This window comes from Rhinoraja longicauda, chromosome 12 (genome assembly GCF_053455715.1).
Source record: "Rhinoraja longicauda isolate Sanriku21f chromosome 12, sRhiLon1.1, whole genome shotgun sequence".
NCBI classification, from domain to species: domain Eukaryota; kingdom Metazoa; phylum Chordata; class Chondrichthyes; order Rajiformes; family Arhynchobatidae; genus Rhinoraja; species Rhinoraja longicauda.
In genome coordinates this window covers 2,990,367-3,014,272 of record NC_135964.1, presented here as the reverse complement: position 1 = coordinate 3,014,272, position 23,906 = coordinate 2,990,367, and the positions used below count along the sequence as shown (strand labels likewise).

Here is a 23,906-nt window from a genome sequence, read left to right as displayed (position 1 = left end):
TTGAAGGAACTGTAGTCTGAAATAAGACACAAAATGCTGGAGTAACGTAGTGGGATAGGCAGCATCTCTGGAGAGAAGGAACGGGTGATGTTTCGGGTTCAGCCTGAAGAAGGGTCTCGACCCGAAACGTTCCTTCTCTTCAGAGATGCTGCCTGTCCCGCTGAGTTACTCCAGTATTTTGTGTCTACCTTCGATTTAAACCAGCATCTGCAGTTCTTTCCTACACGTAGTCTGAAATAATATCCCTTTAACTCAGAGAAAACTTAATGAAAATATATTCATAATCATATTGAAATGAAAGATAAATTTAGGTCAATCAAATTTAAGCTCTTTTTACTTTAGATAAAAGAAAAGCCAAGAATAAAGAATTATTGATTAAAAAGGATAATAAGGTGGAACTGATGATCTTGCCATTATGCCATTTGAAGTAGTATTGATGAATTATATTATTATTTATTTTATGCTTTTCTCCAACATAAAAAAAAATCTAAACTTGATGGCTTTGAATTCAGGTTCATTATTTGGGATTTCATCTAAACGGGATGGTCTAAAAACATTCAAGACAGAAATTAAAATTTAATTCACCAACAGCAATTTGTCCCAAACCATATCATGCAGGTGAAGCAACTTGTACTTTACAAAATAATATACTGCAACTAATTCCTCGGTTTTCTAACTTAACTTGCCAAATTAATAGTTAGGATACATTGAAATGTAATCCCACTTTTATTATATCCATCTGGCTGGCTCATGGGTGGAGACCTGTAGCAACAACAAGCATGACACGTGCTGGACTTTGTCAGGTCCTTTGGGTATATATATATATATTTGGCATCATCACACAACTGCTTGCCAATGGCGAGCAGATTTTAGTGCCACGTCGTTGGCCTCTGCAAGATCCTTTACAGTGCGTGTGTCATGCAGCATGTCACAGCTCAGGAGATGTTCCATAGTCTGGAGGCCCCGTCCACACTCACAGTCTGCCGCATCTTCAGTATCTTTTGATTATCCTTTCCTTTGGGTTGATTTAGCGGACCAACTGAACTCTCACCTCCCAATATCAGTCCATGAGCTGTTGGACAACCGTAGAACTTCAATCAAAATTCAAGAACCCTGTGGAGTAGTTGATTTTAGTTTCAGCTTAGTATTCATTGAACATGATAAAAGATTCAGGCGTAGATGAAAAATGCTTTAATATTTTGTCAATACAATATACGGGCACAGAAATTCAATTGCAACAACTGGCATTTTAACAGGGACTGTTTCACTTCCCTCCTATTGATGGACATGCAGATAAGTGCGGGGTGTTGCATTTTGGGAAGACAAACCAGGGCAGGACCTTCACGGTAAATGGAAAAACCCTGGAGAGCGTTGTAGAGCGGAGGCCTCTAGGAGTGCAGTTACACAGTTCCTTGAAAGTGCATCACAGGAAGATAGGGTGGTCAAGAAGGCATTCGGAACATTGGGCTTCATTAGTGTATTGAGTATAGCCTACTCAACTTCTCTCTAATGCTCAGGCCCCCAAGTCTTGGCAATATCCTCTTAAATCTTCTCTGCACTCTTTCCATCTTAGCAGCATCTTTCCTATAGCAGGGTGACCAACCGCAAATACAATACTCCAACTGTGCCTTGATTTCACTAACACCTTGTACAGCTGTAACATAACATCCCAACGTCTATACTCAACACCCTGACTGATGAAGGTCAATGTGCCGAAAGCCGCCTTGACCACCTTATCTACCTGTACATTTGGAAGTGGTCTTTGTGTCTTATTCGAGTGAAATTTTGATTTTTTATTGCATGGTTTAGCTTGAATTACACTTTGTCATAATTTTACTTTATAAATGGGCGACACTGGAGCAGTTAGTAGAGTTGCTGCCTCATAGGACCACAGGATCAGAGACTTGTGTTCAGTCCTGACTTTAGATTCTGCCTGTGTGGAGTTGGCATTTTCTCCCCGTGATTGTGTAGCTTCCCTCTGGGAGGTTTGATTTTCTCCACATCCCAAAGCCATGTGGATTGGTAGCTGATTTGGCCTCTGGAAATTACACCTGGTGTGTGGGGAGTTGATGGGAAAAACAAGATGTTGGATAACTGTGGTGCAGTATAAATGGGTTGTTGATAGTTTGTGTGGACATGGTGTGCCGGAGGTGCTACTTCTAAGCTGCATCTCCCTTCGACTAAGATTGCAATGAGAACCTGTTTAACCCAATGAGAGTTGACACAAACAAACAAGTTTTAATACATCAATATCAACAGAAGTCATTTTTCAGAATGGCTTATATGGCATTTTATCGTAAAATATTGCTTGATATTTGCATGCAACAAGTTGATGACTTTAAATTGCATTTAAAATATGATTGTGTAATTTCCAATTAAATCTGTTCTGAAATGATGTTTTGTAAATTACAATTGACAGTTGAGATGAGAGCCTATGCATGTCCTGTGTTTAATGACATCAATGATGTAAGTCAACACTGCATAATTATTCCAGAATTCAAAGTTGATTTATTATTTTCCCATACACTTATAAACATCTAAGTTGACAACAGAAGAAAGTAATTCACTGTTCTTTTAGCACGCTTTATGGAAATATAAATTTGTATTTCGACCAATGTAATTGGTAGCCGGGGTGGGATAAGATTGTGTTGGGAATTCAGAACCTATTGGTAGACAGTCAATTCAATTATTTTTTATATTTAAGAAATATAGCTAACTTTTAAAAGGTGCAATTTGACTTCAAATAGGGCAGGATAACTTTTACAACTTAAAGCACAAAGTGCTGAAGAAACTCAGTGGGTCTGGCAGTCGCTGGAGAACATGCCAATGTACCATTTCGGGTTGGAAACATTCTTCAGACTGATTGCAATAGAAGGACGAAAGTTGGGAAAATAGGTGGGCATGGGACAAAGCCTGGCAAGTGATAGATGCCTTTATATGAACTTTTTCTGAATTTCCACTCAGACCTGACCAATAGCCAACCATATTGCAGAGTTTAAATCTTCATCCAGATGTCCAGGGATTTGTGTCTATTATCGTTACCGCTTGTGAAAGACAGCCCACTGAGCTAAGTTATGTTGTCCTTATGAAGGGGTACAGGCCGCTCCCAGAATCTCATTGATCTGCAGAATAAGAGCCCTACTCAGCTTTCTGACCTAAGAGAAAGCCTCTGATATTAGATACCTTTGTTTCTGTACAAGATCTCAAAGAATAATATACTGGCAGTATTCTAGTCATCTAATATTTAAAAGTTATCAATGGAAGTTTCCAAATTAAGGACATTAAGATTTTTTTTTGAAACTGCAGATGCCGGAAAAAAATAAAATAGATAAATAAATAGAAGATATGCAAAATAATGGCCTGCAAACAGTGGGTGAAGTATTGCTAGCTGTCAACTCATGAACGCCAGATTGCATTTCCTTTTCTCATATCCTTTGGCACTTAATATGTAGCTCACTCATTGCTAGTGTGGAGCAGGTTATCTCGATCTATTTGCAGTTGTTTGGTGGTGTGTTTCACGGTTGTAGTGTCACATTTCCTTGTATTGTTTGGACATGTCCTTTTCTGCAATGGTGGAGTATTGCCTGCATCCTTCCTTCTGAGAGTTTCATGCAATTTGATGCGTTGAATTACACAGTAAATACAATTCACGGCCATCCAATTAACATGGATATTTATCCTACAGTCATTTGTTTTTATTCCCACATGCCCTATTTTTGTAACATTTCCAACAATTGTTTATTTATTCATTAATGCTTCAATCACTATATCAAGTAAACTATTCTGCAACATAAGAGAGTTCTGGATGAGACATTTTTTCTTTTTTATCCTAAATCTACTATACTTAAATTGATAGTCTGTGACTCCTCACCTCGACCTCTCCATCGTCACAAATAGTCTGTATCTATCCTATTACCTTTCATGGTTTGAAATATCTTTATTGAATTGTCCTTTTGTCTTTTCTGTCATGGCAAGAACAGTCCTATAAGCCATACTCAATGTGATACATGTATCTGCTCAGCAAATAGGTGGAAGAGTATTTTTGAGGCTCAAAGTTCACTGATTTTCAGGTTAAATTAATTCCATAAACACCACTGTATGTTCACTTAGATTGTCAGAGCATGGCTATTGATAACATTTTTTGTAGTCTTTTATTTCAAAAATATTGAAAAGAACAATTGATGGTTAGGGCGGAATGTGTACCTTCATTGCTGATGTTAACTTATACAGATGTGAGTGCACTCACAGATAACACACGTTGGCTAATGCACACAGCCCATGCCTTGAAGTCAGCTTCCCTCCATGTTGCCTTGCCCAGATCTCGTCAATCTCAATTGCTATCATTGCTGAATTTCCTGCCTCTCACTCAGATCCATGAACGTGTTAGTGTCCATGCAGTAAAGCCTGATCTCCAATCATCTTGAACCCCTTCTCTATTGTCTTGCCCTGTCTACTCTATGTGGTAGTTGCTTTGTAATGGTCACCTGCATAAAAATAGGTTACATGGAGGTATATTGCACTCCCCACGAAGTTCATGACTTTGAATGTCAGGACTCTCATGGACAACCCCAACAGGACCAGAACCTGCAGCAGTACAGCAGTCAAGGTTCCGCGTGGTAGGCTGCTCTGGAAGGTTCGAACACATGGGATCCAAGGAGAGATAGCTGAATGGATAGCAAATTGGCTCCATGGAAGGAAGCAGAGGGTGATGGGGGAAGGTTGCTTCTCGGACTGGAGACCTGTGACTAGTGGTGTGCCTCAGGGTTCGGTGCTGTTTGTCATCTACATCAATGATTTGGATGAGAACATACAGGGCAAGATTGGCAAGTTTGCTGATGGTACAAAAGTGGTGGTTTTGCAGTTAGTGAAGATGGTTGTGAAAGATTGCAGCAGGATCTGGATTGATTGGCCAGGTGGGCTGAGGAATGGTTGATGGAATTTAATACAGAGAAGTGTGAGGAATTGCATTTTGTGATGTCTAACAAGGGCAGGAACTACACAGTGAATTGTAGGCCTCTGGGGAGTGTTGTCGAGCAGAGGGATCTAGGAGTGCAGGTGCATGGTTCCTTGAAGGTCGAGTCGCAGGTAGATAAGGTGGTCAAAAAGACCTTTGGTACATTGGCCTTCATCAGTCAGAGTGTTGAGTATAGAAGTTCATTTTGCATAGGAGGTCATTTTGCAGTTGTATAAGATGTTGGTGAGACCGCATTTAGAATATTGTGTTCAGTTCTGGGCACCATGTTATAGGAAAGATATTGTCAAGTTTGAAAGGGTTCAGAAAAGATTGACGAGAGGGTGTGAGCTAGAGGGAGAGGTTAAGTAGGCTGGGTCTCGATTCCTTGGAGCACAGGATGAGGGGTGATCTTATAAAGGTGCCCAGAGTAGGGGAATTGAGGACCAGAGGACATAGGTTCAAGGTGAAGAGGAAAAGATTTCATAGGAATCAAAGGGGTAACCTTTTCACACAAAGGGTGGTGGGTGTGTGGAACAAGCTGCCAAATGAGGTAGTTGAGGCTGGGTCTATCCCAATGTTTAAGAAACAGTTAGACAGGTACATGGATAGGACAGGTTTGGAGGGATATGGACCAAGCGCAGGCAGGTGGGACTAGTGTAGCTGGGACATGTTGGCTGGTGTTGGCAAGTTGGGCCGAAGGACCTGTTTCCATACTGTATCACTCTATGACTCTATGAGTACATCATGATCTATAAGGGCAAATAGGAATAGGAACAGTGGCTCATGAGATGGTATTGCCATGAAGAACAAACTAATCTGACATCTCATTGATATCCTTGTGTGATGAGTGAATGCCTCATGACCTCACATGTAACCGCCATGTTAGTGTATTCAGCACACGTGCCTTATCTCCGGAACCTTCGGGTGAGGCCAATGATGATTTGCATTCGTACCTTGAGAAAACCCTGCGGTGTATCGCAAAAAGAGACAAAATAATTCTACTTTGCGTCTTCAAGTCCAGGGATGGAAAGGATGCAAATCTCTTGAAAAGGTATGATTGGCAAAGAAGGAGAAAGAAAGGCTAACTCAGAAGGAATCCACCTCCTGACGAAGTACTGAAAACATTTGAGGGTATTCTCTGTACCTTGACAGCCCTGAAATCCATCATAATTAGCACCTGTGAAGAGTTTCTTGGCTTCTCCACTAGAAGGCATCAGGATTGGTTTGATGAGAAAGATCAGTACGTGCGGGAGCTAATTAACCATAAGCCAAGGTATTCTTGAAACAGGTTTGAGGCCCCACCATTCCACAAGGGGAAATAAACACCTCTACAGGCATTTGAAGGCTGAGGTCAGATTAATCATTCATAAGCAAAGGAACAGATGCTGGGTCGAAAGAGCACAGCAGATCGAGCGATGAACTGATAATTACACTGCATGAATTCTTTAATGCTGTCAATAACCACCAGTGAGCCTGCAGCCAAGTGCCCGTTCATTGAGAGACAAGCTTAAAGCAGAGCTTATCAAAGGCAAAGAGCCAATCACCCCCTGCTAGATGGAGCATAGAAACAGAGAAAAATAGGTGCAGGAGAAGGCCATTTGATCTTTCGAACCAGCACCACCATTCAATATGATCATGGCAGATCATCCAAAATCAGTACTCCATTCCTGCTTTTTCCCCCATATTCCTTTAGCCCTAAGATCTAAATTTAACTCTCTCTTGAAAACATCCAGTGAATTGGCCTCCACTGCCTTCTGTGGCAGAGAATTCCACAGATTCACAACTCTCTGGGTGAAGAAGTTTTTCGAAATGGCCTACCCCTTATTCTTAAACTGTGACCCCTGGTTCTGGACTCCCCCAACATTGGGAACATTTATCCTGCATCTAGCCTGTGCAATTCTTTACGAATATTATGTTTTTATAAGATCCCCTCTTATCCTTCTAAATTCCAGTGAATACAAGCCTAGTCGACCCATTCTTTCATCATATGTCAGTCCCTCCATCCCGGGAATTAACCTGGTGAATCTACACTGCACTCCCTCAATAGTGATAATGTCCTTCCACAAATTAGGAGACCAAAATTGCACACAATACGCCAGGTGCGGTCTCACCAGAGCCCTGTACAACTGCAGTAGGACCTCCTTGTTCCTAAACTCAAATTATCTCGCCTTCCTGTTCATGCCACCAAAATGGATAACCTCGCATTTATCCGCATTATACTGCATCTGCCATGCATCTGCCCACTTATTGGTTATTGCTCCGAGGATGCCAAAGTTTTGCAGGATTTGAAAGAGAAATAAATTTGGAGGGAGAGTAGGCATATTCAAGTTCTCCAGTAATTTTATAAAATGACTCAGTGCAGCCAAATCATGCAATACACTGGCTCTTTGACTAGCTCTGGCTCGTTGTCCCAACTCATCTATACAGGTACAGGAGTCTAAAAACTGCAAACACTAGCTTCCAGAATAGCTTTTTCCCATCAATTATAAGGTTCTTCAACAGTACACACTAACGTCAACTATGAAATTCTATGGACTATCTTTAGTTGCAGGAAGGTCTTTGGAGTTTTATTTGCACTTATATTGTGGTTATTAAATTAATATTATTTTTTTTCTATATTATATATTATCTATGCGTCCTGTGTTTACAGGCTTTTAAGCCGCTGCAACTAAGAATTTCATTGTTGCATTCTTGGTACATTTGACAATTTTCAGTGTTCCATTGTACACATTGTTGGTACATGTGACAATTAAACACTCGTGATTCTCTTGATATGCAAATACGTAAATCAGGAAATCATGTATCTCCCTCCAGTGGCTAATGAATGATGGAACCCATTTAAAAGGTCTAAATGTAATTCAGTACATGCAGAAAATTCACTGCTTGAGGAATGCAGTAGATACATTATGGTGTGATTCTAATTTTGCAGAATTATCCTTTGCTTCAAAATCATGTAGACAAAGCAAATCAAGCTACATTACCTGTAAATTCTTGTAAATGGGAGGCACTTCTATCCACAAGGCCTTACATTCCTGCGTTTTTAGGCAGGGAAAACCCTGGCTAAAAAAGAATATTTCATCACTTGCCACCAGATGACACTACAGTCAATTTTTGAAGTTTCAGTTTCAGCACCATCCAGCAATTTATTTCTTCCCTTCTTTTAGATAAATGCTTTCCAAAGCTTCAATATAAACTCTGACTCTTGGAATGTTTCAGGCCTCAACTCATTTTATTTCAAAATATTGGATACGGTTGTGCAGTTCTTCTGTTACTGAGCAACCATAAATCATACCACAGAAAGTTAGGAAATAAATGTACCTTGTAATTCATAATTTTCCATTTAGGTTTTCAGATGGATGTAGGAAATGCTCCCAACTGGGTACAGTTGAAACATCAGTATAATTGTCACATTTTTTTAAAATCACCATTGACATAGTGGGCAGTGTGGTGAGGGGAGCAGCAGTATTGGGATGGTGGCAGTAAAAGAGAATCTTTTTGAATTGGGGTCCATAAACGTTGTTGTTTTGGAACCTTTGGGAAAGCACCAGGAAAATTTATCATTAGGTCTACTGTTACTCGTAAAATTACTGTTTTACATCTTACCCTATAGCCATTCAAAGTTATGTGGTTTGTAATATAGGTGGTTAATGCAGTCCTGCTAATTTTATGTGGGTGGGTTGGTTAAAATTGTGAATTGACTCTCATTTTATGAGCCCTCCTCCTTCCCAGATCTCCCTCTATTTTCCTGTCTCCACCTATATCCTTCCTTTGTCCCGCCCCCCTGACATCAGTTTGAAGAAGGGCCTCGACCCGAAACGTCACCCATTCCTTCTCTCCTGAGATGCAGCCTGACCTGCTGAGTTACTCCAGCATTTTGTGAATAAATACCTTCGATTTGTACCAGCATCTGCAGTTATTTTCTTATACTCATTTTATGAGCCATTCAATTTGCACCCAGATACTGGATTTTATTATTTTTCCCAGTGATTTATTAAATTAGTTCAGCCATAATCATTTACATGCTATAAAAATATTTACCTGAACTTCTGATTTTGACTGTGCTTAGAAAACCAGTAGAAACTTGCACTGTGCTAGTTTGTATCATGATTGACTTTGCGTCGGAAATTCATTATTCAAGCTGCGTTGCAGGGGTTAAAATATGTAAATGGAATATAGAAGTGCTCTGCCTCGAAGGTGTCATCAATCAGATGATCTGTTAAACTGCAGCTCTATCTGTTCATTTAGAGATATAAAGTTGGCATGGGATGTTCTTCTGACGTGCGAGATGATACTGATCATCAAGCAGAATAAAAGCATGTTTGTAGATCATTATTTCATTGCTGTTGCTAGGATTTTACCTTGTAAAAATTGGCTCCTGTGTTTGACTACCTACCACAGCATTTTTTATTTGTAAGAAAATGTAATTTTTATAGTTGAGAAAATATACGCTGTCACTCAAAATACCAATTAGCAGTTTTGAAATGTGCTGCTGCCAGAGGTTGGAATAAATAAGGAATCTATAGGGATAATTTAGAGAGAACAAATTACTGTTTTTACCATAAAAGTAAAACAAAATGTGGTGATGTGTGCAGTTCAGAAATATCATTGTAAAAGCTTAATGCCAAACCTCATTTAAAATCTACAAATTCCAGGCTTTGGGCTGTTTCAATATATTAAAGGCAGCAAATAAAAGAGCTAATTGCAGTTATTTAAACAAGCATATGATCAACAACCTGAATGTATTTCACTATTCAGGGCAGGTTTTAAAAACATGACGGATGCAATTCTCGTGATTTTGATGAATGTTTCTGTAATGAACTGCTGTTGCATCTGTCACTGCTCTGGTCTTGTGTTCCACATGAAGACCTGCAGCAGTGTAATGCTGAGAAATTGCATTTCCACCTACCCAGTCAGACCTGTTGTGAGATCAGTACCTTCATTCTTTTGAATGAGAGTTAGTCAGTCTGTGGAGAAATTTTAATTTAAAAAGTGGTTTCACTTTTACTTTAATGTTTTTAATTTTTCTGTGTTCTTCCTGGGTTTTTAAATGTATTTAAATTTAACCCATTACTTTCTAGAGTATTTACATCAATGTTGATATTTTCTAAATGTTGCTGAATGACAGCCAATTAAAACTTAAAACAGTTTCACAGCTTTGGTGCAAGCAAAACATTGGCCCAACTTTAGACTCAGAGAGTCATACTGTGTGGAAACAGGCCCTTCGGCCCAACTTTCCCACACCGGCCAACATGTCCCAGCTACACTTAGTCCCTTGGTCCACATCCCTCTAAACCTTTTCTATCCATGTACCTGTGTAACTGCTTCTTAAACGTTGGGATAGTCCCAGCCTCAACTGCCTCCGCTGGCAGCTTGTTCGATATCCTCATCACACTTTGTGTGAAACTTTGTATTGTTTTTGGGCAGGACCTTAACAATAAGCTGCCTATGATCTATTGGCAAACTGAGTACTGGATGTGGAGGGCCAGTCTTACGTGCCTCCACATCTATCAGGCCTGGTGGGTTCGGAGTCCTGGCAATGAACTGGCCAGAATACTATGACTCATTAGCATGTGCAGAAGATCATGGATTAGCCATTCAAGACAGCAGTTTTTATTTTCAAATGTACAAATCTTTAAAAATGTCATGAATTCATTATTTTCCTTTCAGGACAAAATTCCAAATTCAAATGATAAGTGCAAACCGCACAACATTCAGTGTAGTCTAAATCAACTTGGCTCATTTTATTGTGAAGCACAACGTGTGTACTGGAGTTAAAATTAAAAAAAGGAATGATGAAGAATGAATAATTGATGTACATTAATAATTATGCACATGTTGTGTTTAGTAGAAAAGCTACTACTGCCACCTATGCAGTGAAGCTTTGGAGTATATCACAGTATTTATTTTAAACTCCACATTGTTTCAAATGTAACATGATGCATTTCAGAACAATGACTTCATGGCTGTCACTTCATAATGAGTCTGAACAGCACTACTCGATCATTTTATATTTATTTGCACATAATCTTACAAATTCATCTCAGACCTTGGAGAAGCAAAGGGCAATTCATTCAGTTAAAATGGAATTTGTGCAACCACCAATATAAATGCAATGTAATGCAAATGCATTGGCTTTTCTGCTGTGGAATAGCAGTGTATTAGCTCCTCGCAGTCCATTAGGCTGCAAATGAGGTGCAGTTGCACCTGTTGCAATTGCACCCTGTGCGACATGCTGGTAGAAAATCGTTGTCAAGTGCAGTGCAGTAAGTAGAGTGAGATAATCATCCTTAAAAATTATTTTCTTTGTTTTGATAATTTTCAGTATCAGTTCAGAATCCAAATTTTATAAGAACATTGACCTGGATATTTACAGGCGCAAATTTAATGGCCAGTATTTATGGAGTTTCACATGGGAAACAAGTCTGGATATCTTACATGTAACATTTTCATTCCTGTGATTTGTCTCGCTAATAGGTACTATGCCTGGAAAACAGCCTGCTGTCTGAGATGCGAGGCTTCCAGATCAGGTGTTAAGGCCCATTAGACCAATCTGCAATTCTGGGTTAGATAGGGATCTGATTCCAGGGTGAATGGTCTGGGAGGTTGGTAGAGGTGGTGGTGGGGGGAGGTGGGGGTGGGGAGGGTTAGAATCTGATTTTGTTGGCCAAAGGTATTTGCTCTGTTCACATGGAGCCGTCTGATTCATGATCTGACTGGAGATCAGTCATCAAATGCAAGAGACCTTTTCATTGGGGATGTGGAGGTGGTGGTGTGGTGTGACGGGCAGTTTGAGAGATTGTCCTTTTTGGTGGTTGGGTGGTGGAATGCAGTTGGGTGGGAGAGCTGTGTCCTAACCTGGAAGGCAGCACTCATTGTGTAAGAAGGAATTGCAGATGCTGGTTTACACCAAAGATAGACACAAAATGTCGGAGTAACTCAGTGGGACAGGCAGCATCTCTGGAGAGAAAGAATGGGTGACGTTTCGGGTCGAGACCCTTCTTCTTAAGCTGGTTAAATGAGCCTGTATCAACTTAATTGCATAATTAAATTGCCAGACTCTTTCCTGAAAGTAATAAAATACTTTTGTAAAGAAAACGCTGCATATGCTGGAAAATTGAATAAAAATAGGCAATGCTGGAAATGTTTAGTAAGTTGGGCAATGTGTGTTCACAGAAAAATAGTGTTTCAGGTTTAGGCCCCTTCATCTGATAAACATCTGCCGACAAATGATTCTGGACCTGATATATTAACTGGTTCTCTTTCCACAGATGCTGCTTGACCAGCAGAATATTTCCAGGATAGTTTGTTTTTATTCTGGGGAGCAGGTTGGCTGTCTTTCCCTCAGCATTGTTCATGTCACCTGAAAATGGATAGGTGGAATTATTAAGAGTTTTAACACATTTATCCCCATTTGCTCAAAACCCACCAAAGTGCTTGAGTAACTCAGTAGGACAACCGCATCTCTGGAGGACATGGATAGGCGATGTTTTGGGTTGCGACCCTTCTTCAGACTGATTGTAGTGGGGGAGATAAAGCTGGAAAAGAGGTGGGGGCGGATAAAGCCTGGCAAGTGATAGTTGAATACAGTGAGGAGGGCTTTTGTAAGTGGCAGATGAATGGACATAGGCTAGAGATGGAAAGGTGACAAAAGGGTGACAAGCAGACCAGGTGATAAGGAGAGAAGAGGTTTGAAAGAGCAGTGAAATGTAAAGCTGGAGGGTAATATTGGAGCGGGCGGGGCTGGGATGTTGGGCATGGTGAAAAAGGGGATGGGTTGGTGGGAGAACAGGTAAGAGCGGGGGGAAGAAAAAAAAGAACATGATGGTGTGTTACCTAAAATTGGTGGGTTCAATGTTTATACCTTGAAGTTGTAAGCTCTGGCAATGGAGGAGGACCAGGACAGAAAGATCAGTATGGGAATGAGAGGGGGAGTTAAAATAGTTAACAGCTGGGAAATCCAGCAGGCCTTTGCAGACCAAGTGCGAATGTTCGGCGAAACGGGCACCTAGTCTGCGTTTGGTCTTGCCGGTGTAAAGAAGGCATCCAGAGCACCGAATGTAGTAGATGAGGTTAGAGAAGGTGCATGCCAACATCCAGGATGTCCTCTTTCTTTAGTAAACGTGGTTTCCCTCTAGGGCTGTGAATGGATTCCTCACCCATGTCACATCTGTGACCTGTAGTTCTGTCCTTGCTCCCTCTCCCCCAAGATGAACAAGGATAGTGTTGCCCTGGTTCTTTCCTTGCACCCCACTAGTCTCCGTGTCCAAACCAGCGTTGTTTGTCATTTCCTCCACCTCCAACATGATCCCACCACTCCTCACATCTTCCTGCCCTCACCCCTTTCTGCTTTCTGTAAAAACCACTCCCTCTGCAACTCCTTGGTTCGCTCAACCCTTCCCACTAAATCTGTCCCCACCCAGGTGCTTTCCCCTGTAACTGCAGGAGATGTAACACCAGCCCTTACATCTCTTCCTGCACCTCCGTCCAGGGATCCTAGAGGAGAGACCTCCTCCAGCGTGGGTATTCCATGGAAGCAATCATGAGGTGTGTGCTTTGACCAATACAGCCACAATTGGCTTTCGTACATATGAAAGTTTCTTTGAAAGACACTTATTAATAGCAATGCAGTTACATAATTGTACAATGATTTCTGTTATGAAATGTTAACAGTGAGTTATTCAATTACCAATATAATTTATTTATAAAAATAATTATAAACTGCATGTCTACAGAAGAATTTAGAAAACAACAGAAAACAGTGAAGCCAATAGAACCTGATTGGTGGAGGTTTGCACTGCTGGTGTCCCATTCTTTTGCAGTTGTTTTCAATTTTCTGCTCCAATAAAGCCTTATTCAACTCCTGTGGATAATTAAAAAAGTTGAAACCAGGATTTGAGATTTAGGGATAACATTGTCAAATAAAGTTGGTGGGGCAAATCGAAGCAGTTGGAATTTGGAATAAAAGAGGACTAGGGGTAGACAGTTCAGAAAGTGGGTGGGAGAAGTACTCTGGAGGAAGAATCCCAGAGGAAAGGAAGTTATTTGAGTGATGTTCCATGTACCTTGTTCAGAGATCGCAGCCATTAAAACAGGGTTGCTTTGAAATATGTCTGACCACAGGCACATCTCAGAGCAATGCAACTTAACTTTCCAGTTAATACTATACACGAGTGTTGCACGGGGAATTACATAATTTTACATGGGTCATGACTGGAAAGGTATTGTGCAATTAAATCTAGAAATTGTTGCAATTGCTTTCATCACCAATAATACTAATAATTTTCATATGTATTGCCCTGAAAAATATTGTTTTGCATGCAAATCTGTGGCCCAAACTACTTTGCGATTGAAATAGAAAACACTCTTTTTAATGTTCATGTGTCAAGTCAGTGATATTTCATCTGAAATGGGACAATTTCAAAATCTGATATTTCTCAATGAGTTTCATTAGAACACCGTAGAAAACAGGTCAGACTGGCAATGGGATGGTGAAAGAAAATAACATCTGGCCAGAATGCAATGGATAGGCACCTGATGGTCAGCAAAAATACAGTGGGCCAACGGACCTCTTTCTATAGTGTATGACTCCATGACTCTTGTGTTTTGCAATCTGCAACGCAAATTGGAGGAAGAGCACTTCATAATTTGCTCGGGCAGCTTACAACCCAGTGGTATGAACATTGATTTCTCTAACTTCAAGTCATCCTTGCATCCCCTCTTTTCCATCCCTCCCCCACCCTAGTCGGTGTACTAGTTTTACTGTCATCCTGCTGAGTTTCACTGTTTGTAACTTTTGTTATCAGCTTCTCCACAGCTAACAATGGACAATTGTGGACTCCACCTTTCCTTGATCATCGTTAGAAACATAGAAACATAGAGAATAGGTGCAGGAGGAGGCCATTCGGCTCTTCGAGCCAGCACAGTCATTCATTATGATCATGGCTGATCGTCCACAATCAATAACCCGTGCCTGCCTTCTCCCCATATCCCTTGATTCCACTAGCCTCTAGAGCTCTACTCTATCTAACTAAAGTTGCTGGCTTTGATTTGCCCTTTTGCATATCTTTCATTCATTTGTTCTATGTACCTTTTCATATCTCTTGTTTCCCTCTCACCTGACTCTCAGTCTGAAGAAGGGTCTCAACCCGAAACGTCACCTATTCTTTTTCTCCAGACATGCTGCCTGACCTGCTGAGTTACTCCAGATTTTTATGTCTATCATTGTTATAATCCAGCAACTGCCACTCCTTCCTACACTCTATAATCTTTGTAATGGTTTCTTTTGTAAAATTCTTAAGGAACAATAAAAATAAATAACATTTGGATCAAATTTGAAACCCGTTTGATGGAGTTCAGTTTATGGACGGAGAATTCCTTTTGATATTAGTTTCATATCTGTATTTTTTACTTGGGTAATCACCTGCTAATGTAAGCTAATGTAAGCAGGAACAACGTTTTGAAATGCAAAGAATAGGACAGGATAAAATTTGTGCTAAATTATCATGAATGAGAGTTGTACTTAGCTCCAGAATGCATGCTTATGTCAAGTAGCTTTGGAATTTGGAAAATGAGATTTTCTTTTTTTCCATTAAATCTAGATGAGGAAGCTACAGCCAGCCTGCCAATGAAATTTATATCAGAAGGGCCAGGCCACTATCCTTGTAAGATCGTGTTACAGTCCAAATATGATGTCCGTTTGTATAACATTCTGTGTGTGGTAAATCATGAAGAGTACTTTGAGACCGAGTTGGAAATTGCTGCGTCTACCCACCAATCCGTCATTAAAAATATTCATTTGGTAAGTGCTGAAAATGTAAACTCATTTTGAGAAAGTTCATTAATCACTGCATGAAGTAATATATTTATTCTCAATTTCAATGAAATGAAATGATAATTTCGAATCATTATTTTTAAATTGGTGTAAAACACATATTAAAAGTGTTATGGAAAAGAAGATGGAAAAGTACAAACCATCTCAAGAAAAACATTGTATTTAATATTTCATGCAGATGTCACATTATATTCTAGTCACCAATTTGCTTTCTTAAATTTATTGAAAATGTTAATTTTTGAGTGTGAATTTTCTGATCCGGCATGTTATAACCAATAATATTTTACTCTTTTCTAAATGATTCTGATCAACTTTATTAGAATTCAGTTTTTGCCCTGATCATGGAAATGAAAGTACTTAATGAATATTTTAATTTATCTTGAGCAGATCCACCAATTGTTATTAAAATTGGGATGAAGTCTAGGAAATTACTCAAAGGTTAAGAACAAATGTAATTTGACTGAGGTTGAAAATCCTCAGATTATTATAGCCAAGTCTGTAGATGTTCTGCTATCAAATCAGTGGCTTGAAATGTTAACTCTATTTCTCTAGCCACATTCATTGCCTGAAGAAGGGTCTCGACCCGAAATGTCACCCCATTCCTTCTCTCCAGAGATGCTGCCTGTCCCGCTGAGTTACTCCAGCATTCTGTGTCTACCTTCATTGCCTGACATCCAGTTTCCAGCATTTCCTTTTTTTTAAATGATATTCTCATCCGTGATACTCTTGTAATGCTGGGGCATAGGGACATAATAACAGGGATACACCATTATGTTTCTCAAGTACATTAGGACATAGAGCAGAATAGCTCAGGAACAGGCCCTTCGGCCCACAATGTCCGTGCTGAACATGACACCAAGTTAAACTAATCTCCTCTGCTTGCATGTAATCAATATCCTTCCATTACCTGCAAATCTACATGCCTATCGAAAAGCCTTTTGAATGCCATTGTCATATCTGCCTCCACCACCACCGCTGGCATCGTGTTCCAGGCACCCACCACTCTGTATAAAGAATTGTCCCACACATCTCATATAAACATGCTTGTCTTTGAAGGTTCACACAAAATGCTAGAGTAACTCAGCGGGTCAGGCAGCATCTCTGGAGAGAAGGAATGGGTGACATTTCGGGTCCTTGTGACTGAATATATTATCTCCACCTTGTTTAATACGTTGATTATCAAGTCTATCAATATTCATAGTCATGGAGCTGTACAGCATGGGAACAGGCGTTTCAGCTGAATTTATCCACACAGATCCAATTGTTTTGCTGAGTTAGTCCTACTCACTCGTGCCTGGCCTATATCTTACCTGTCCAAGTGTCTTTTAAATGTCATTATTGTACCCACCTTTACCATTTTGTGTGGCAGCTCGTTCTACGTTTGTATGTACCACTCTCTGTGTGAAAAAGTTGCCCTTCAGGACACTTTAAAATCTATCATTTTAAATGATACTATCTTTAGATACTATCTTTACTATCTGACTCCTCTACCCTGGGGTAAAGACTGTGGCTACTCTACTAATATATGCTCATGATTTTACAAAACTCTAGAAGGTCACCTCTCAGTGGCTTGCACTCCATGGAAAAAGATCCAGCTTCTACTTCTAACTCAACCTCCATATGCCATATCATCCTTTAATGTTTTTTGTGCTCTTTCTAGTTTTATGACATTCTTCCCAGAGCAGGGCAACCAGACGTATATGCAGTACTACAAATGTGGCTTGAACAGTGCCTTAAACAGCTGTAACATTATGTACTAACTCTATACTCAATAACTTGATGAAGGCAAGGCAAGCCTGCGAACCGCCTCACCTGTTCACCCGTGATGCCATCTTCATGGAACTATGTACATGCACCCCTTGGTATCTCCGTTCTATCACACTTTATGGGGCTTACCATTCACTGTATGTTTACTGTGTAAGTCCTGCTCTGCTTTGTCCTACAAAACACAACAACTCACTGGGCAGCACATTGGTGCATTGATGGAATTGCTGCTTTACAGCAGCAGAGATCCGGGTTCGATCCTACGCAGTTTGTACGTTCTCCCTGTAACCACATAGGTTTTCTCCGGGTGCCCAAGCTTTCTTCCATATTCCAAAGACCTGTAGGTTACTAGGTTAATTGGCTTCTGTAAATTGACCCTAGTGTGTAGGATTAAGCTAGTGTACGGTGATCGTTGGTTGGCATGCACACTGTGGGCCGAAGGAGTTGTTTCCACGCTCTATCTCTAAACCAAACTAAACTAAACTGACATTTATCTGAATTAAACACCATCTGCCAGTTGTCTTCCATTGGCCCATGTGATCAAGATCCTGTGGTAAACTAAGATAACCTTCTACACTATCCACTTTACCACCAATTTTAGTGTCATCATACTCAAACTTACTAACCATGTCATCTACATTCACATTCAAATAGTTAATATTGATAATAAACAATAGGGGACCCACCAATGAGCCCTCTGGTATATCATTGGTTCAGGCCTCCATCGGAAAAATAACCCTCGACCACCATCCTCTGTTTCCTATCATCAAGCCAATTTTGTATCCAATTCACTAGCTTACCCTGGATCCCATGTGAGCTGATCTTACAGACTATCCTAAAATGTGGTACCTTAAGTCAAACGCCTTGCTAACATCCACGTAGACAATATTTATTGCGTTGCCCTCACCAATGTTCTTGGTTACCTCTTCAAAACCTCAGTCAAATTGGTGAGAAATGGTTTCCATACACAAAGCCATTCTGAGTATCCCTAATCTGTCCTTGCCTTTCCAAATGCATGTAGATTCTGTCCCTCAGAATCCCCTCCAATAATTTACCCACCTCTCTGGTTATTTTTCCGATGGAGGCCTGTACCAGTGGTGTACATAACACTCGGCGGTCTTTCATTCCCAGGCTTTTTCTTGCCACCATTCTGATACTGTCATAGCATTAGCAACACTCCAGTCCACTGGCACCTCAGCCATCATGCTATCAATGGTACAAATATCTCAGCCCATGGCTCTGAAATTTCTTCCCTCGCTCCCCACTACATCCTACGATACACATCATTAGTTCCTGGGGATTTCTCTTTCTTAATTAATTTTTTGACCTTCAGCACCTTCTGTTGAGTAACATAGATTCTATTCAGGACATTATAATTAACTTCCCTGAGTTCCTATGCATCGTTTCTTAAACACAAATGAGGAATATTCAATTAACACCCTGCACATGTCTTGTGGTTCTACACATTAACAATTTTGTTGATGCTATGAGCCGTATTCTCTCGCTCATTACCTTTTTCCCCTTAATATATAGATGTAGATTTATTTTGCATTCTCCTTTACCTTATCAGCAAAACTGTCTCATGTCCTCTTTCTTGCTCTCTGATTGCTGTCGTAAGTCTACAGTTAACCCCCTATACTGCTGGGATTCACTACGTGTGGCGCAGTGGTAGAGTTGATGTTTTACAGCACCAGAGCCCCAGGTTAAATTCTGACTACGGGTGCTGGTCAGTACAGAGTTTGTACATTCTCCGTCACCCCGTGAGTTTTCTATGGGTGTGCTGTGGTTTCCTCCCACACTCCAAAGGTGTACAGGTTTGTAGGTTAATTGGCTTTGGTAAAATTATAAATTGTCCCTTGTGTGTAGGATAGTGCTGGTGTACGGGGTGATCGTGGTCGGCGCAAACTCCGTGGGCCAAAGGGCTGTTTCCATGCTGTATCTCTAAAGTCTAAAGTACTTGATCCCAGCTGCCTATATTTGACTTATGCCTCTTCCTGTTTCATGACCAGAGGCTCAATATCTCTCATCATCTGGGTTCCTATTCGATACTAAAATTAGTTACAGTGCATTCAGAAAGTATTCAGACCCCTTCACTTTTTCCACATTTTACTACGTTACAGCCTTACTTTAAAATTGAATAAATTCTTATTTTTTATCATCAATCTACACACAATACCCCATAATAAAAAAGTGAAAACAGGTGTTTAGAATTTTTTTGCAAAGTAATAAAAAAAAAAGAAATATCACATTTACATAAGTATTCAGATCCTTTGCTATGACACTCAAAATTGAGCTTAGGTTCATCCTGTTTCCATTGATTATTTGAGATGTTTCTACAACTTGATTGGAGTCCACCAGATGTAAAAAAAATTGATTGGATATGATTTGGAAAGGCACACACCTGTCTATATAAGGTCCCACAGTTGACAGTGCACGTCAGAGCAAAAACCAAGCTATGAAGCCGAAGGAATTGTCCAAAGACCTCCGAGACAGGATTGTGTCGAGACACAGATCTGGGGAAGGGTATAAAACAATTTCTGCAGCATTGCAGGTCCCGAAGAGCACAGTGGCCTCCGTCATTCTTAAATGGAAGAACTTTGGAACCACCAGGACTCTTCATAGAGCTGGCCAGCCAAACTGAGCAATCGGGGGAGAAGGGCCTTGGTCAGGGAGGTGACCAAGAACCCGATGGTCACTCTGTCAGAGCTCCATACCCTGGAGCTGGGAAATGTGGAGATGGGAAAATCTTCCAGAAGGGCAACTAAATCTGCAGCACTCCACCAATCAGGCCTTTATGCTTGAGTGGCCAGACGGAAGCCACTCCTCAGTAAAAGGCACATGACAGCCCGCTTGGAGTTTGCCAAAAGGCACCTAAAGGACTCTCAGACCATGAGAAACAAAATTCTCTGGTCTGATGAAACCAAGATTGAACTCTTTGGCCTGAATGCCAAGTGGCACTGCTCATCACCTGGCCAATACCATACCTACGGTGAAGCATGGTGGTGGCAGCATCATGCTGTGTGGATGTTTTTCAGCGGCAGGAACTGGGAGACTAGGCAGGATCGAGGGAAAGATGAACGGAGCAAAGTACAGAGAGATCCTTGATGAAAACCTGCTCCAGAGCGTTCTGGACCTCAGAATGCGGCAGAGGTTCACCTTCCAACAGGACAATGGCACTAAGCACTCAGCCAAGACAACGCTGGAGTGGCTTTGTGACAAGTCTGTGAATGTCCTTGAGTGGCCCAGCCAGAGCCTGGACTTGAACCCGATCGATCATCTCTGGAGGGACCTGATAATAGCTGTGCATCGACGCTCCCCATCCAACCTGACAGAGCTTGAGTGGATCAGCAGTGAAGAATGGGAAGAGCCAAGAAAACATAAGGCTGTAATCGCTGCCATAGGTGCCTCAACAAAGTACTGAGTAAAGGGTCTGAATAATTATGGGAATGTGATATTTCAGTTATTTCTTTTTAATTACTTGGAAAAAAATTCTAAGCACCTGTTTTCACTTTTTTATCATGGGGTATTGTGTGTGGATTGATGATAAAAAAAAAAGAATTTAATCCATTTTAAAATAAGGCTGTAACATAGAAAAATGTGGAAAAAGTGAAGGGGTCTGAATACTTTCTGAATGCACTGTATATGCCTAATATCATGGATAACATAAAAGTACAAAGTCATAAGAACTAGGGGATATGGGTCTTGAAGTCTGTTCTACCATTCAGTTAAAAAAAAAAAAAGCATAGGTGCTAAGAAAAAAACCAAAACGCTTGAAAGTTTCAGCAGGTCAGACTGCATCTGTGGGAAGAGAAAGAAAATCAATCTTTCAGGTTGGAGACCCAATGTCAGGATTTACCTTCAATAAATTCACAGCTAATCTGATCTTGACTTCAATTCTATATTCTTGTTTATTCGCAATAATCTTTGATTCACCACTGTACAAAAAAAATCTATTTAGACTTTAAATATATACTGAATGATTCATCCTCCATGGGCTTCTGAGGAAGAGAATTCTAAAGATTTACAGTCCTCCGGGTGAAGAAATTCAACTTCATTATTGTCTTAAATGGGTGGCCCCTAATTCTGAAAATATGGTCCTGGTTGCAGAGTCCTTACAGCATTGAAATCATGTGGGGAAAAAAATGCATTTAATATCTCCTGCAGATATTCTATACCAATAATAGATTCTTTATCAAATTCATTTGTGAAAAAAATCCAATTTCACCAGTGAGTGCATGCACAAGTATTTTTGAATTTAACCTTAATATTAAAACCGCAATGCCTAGTTCCAAAATCCCTTCCAGCCGAAAACGTTTCCCTGACAGTCTCCCTTAATCTTACGAAAATCTGAAATCATCTTCATCATCTAAATTCTTTTATAAGCAATCTCTCTTCATAATTTAATCCTTGGAACTTGATTCCCACCAGCAAATCTGTACTGCACTCTTTTCAAAGTATTCTTCCTGACTTGTGGTGCCCATGTTTTGCACCCAATACTTGAAAACTTCAGTGATCAGACCTTGGATAATTATTCTGATTGGCCACAGTGATAGCACCTTACCTCTTTATAATGTTCCTGTAATGCTGATGTCCAGAGTTTTCACCCAACATGTGCATAATTTATAATGTAATAAAAAGGTACTGTAGGTGCTGGTTTATGCCAAAGATAGACACAAGACTCGGTCGGTCAGGCAGCATCTCCGGATTAAATGGATAGGGGACATTTCGGGTCGGGACCCAACTTCTGACTGATTGTGGGGGGAAGGGAGGAGGCTATTGAATTCACCCCCCCCTCCCCACAATGTCCCGATCCCGAAGCATCACCTATTCATTTCATCTAGAGATGCCGCCTGACCCGCTGAGTTACTCCAGCATTTTGTGTCTATCTTTTTTACATGATTTAAATTAGTTTCTAATCAGCTGTAACCAAGGAAGTAAACATATATAGTAATTTAAAATACACCCATACTTCACCTTATTATTTTACCCAAAGAAAAGAAATACACTCTATAAATATGAGTATTGGAATCAAATGTCCAACCACATAATTTATTACTTGTGTCTTACTTTTTAATCAAAGTGCTTTAAGCCACATCTGAATTGCCCATTGATATTGATTGATGCATTGAATAACATGGCACCAGGCAGAATAATTAAAATATCATTCTTCACATTGGAAGATTTGTAAACAAAATTGATTAATTGGGTTATTCATGTTTTATATTGTGTATTAACTGAGAGGGAGGCATTCAACTGGCCAATGGTAATTTATACCTATGAACTAAACCTTCCAGATAAAACATGCATTTAAAGAATCTTTTAACATTGGAATATAGGTACTTTCCTACAGCAATCAAGTTCTTGAACTGACCTGTACAATGCTATTCCTACAATGCAACTTCTTGCACTACCAAGGACATGCTTTCAAATTAAATTGTACACTAATGTTTTTCTTGCACAGTCCTTTTCTTTTCACTGTCTCGTAGAATTTATGTATAAATTAGGTTGTTTTATGTTATCTATGTGTCTATGGTGCTGCTGCAAGCAAGAGTTTCATTGTACTTGTACTTCATATTTGTTCGTATGAGAATAAACTCGACTTCACTTGACTTGACATGGTAATGTACAAAATCTCAGATGATATGGATGTCCAGATTTATTTCTCTAATTATCATGTGATAGATGAGAATCAATAAATATGTATGGGAAACAGATTGAGACTATCAACAGGTGGAACAGTGGTGCAACAGGTTAGAGCTATTGCCTCTCAGCGCCAGAGACCCAGCTTCAATCCTGACCTCGGATGCTGTCTTTGTGGAGTTTGCACTTTGTGGAGCGGATGAGAAAGTGGGATAACATCGAACTAGTCTGAACGGGTGATCGATGGTCGGCATGGATTTGGTGGGCCGAGGGGCATGCTTCCATGCGGTATCTCCAAATTTTTTTAAAAAATGATGAAATTCTATAGGGAAGGTTGTGGCAAATTGATGTTGACAGGCGGAGTTGCAAATCAGCAATTCTTAATAGAGTTGATTTTGTTAAAATCTTGTATGCCACTTTATTTGCATAATGTGGGTCTCATGCAAAATAGGATTAATATGCAATAGATGTTTCAGCATTACTTTGCAACATTCATGGCATCCAAGAGACACCAGGCTCATCATTTTCTCCACATGACAGCTGTGACTCTGAACGTAAGGTGCCAACTGGTGCCCTTTATGCACTGATTGAAGTTGCCCACTAGATTTGACATTAGTTGCAAATCATCTTAATGATAAAGACTAAAAATATTTTCTATTCCAAAGACAATGTTCTGAAGTCAAAAGCACTCTTTAATTTATTATTTTTAAACAAATT

The 23,906-nt window shown here is 40.1% G+C and overlaps 1 protein-coding gene across 1 annotated transcript in view; it reads left to right on the top strand.

Annotated features, from left to right (window-relative positions):
• LOC144598635 (cilia- and flagella-associated protein 47-like) overlaps nt 1-23,906 on the top strand; it is a 426,611-nt gene that overhangs the window by 199,215 nt on the left and 203,490 nt on the right. Inside the window, exon 47 of the mRNA XM_078408845.1 lies at nt 15,553-15,752. Coding sequence (XP_078264971.1) covers nt 15,553-15,752 — 200 coding nt within the window. The remainder of the gene's footprint in view (nt 1-15,552; nt 15,753-23,906) is intronic.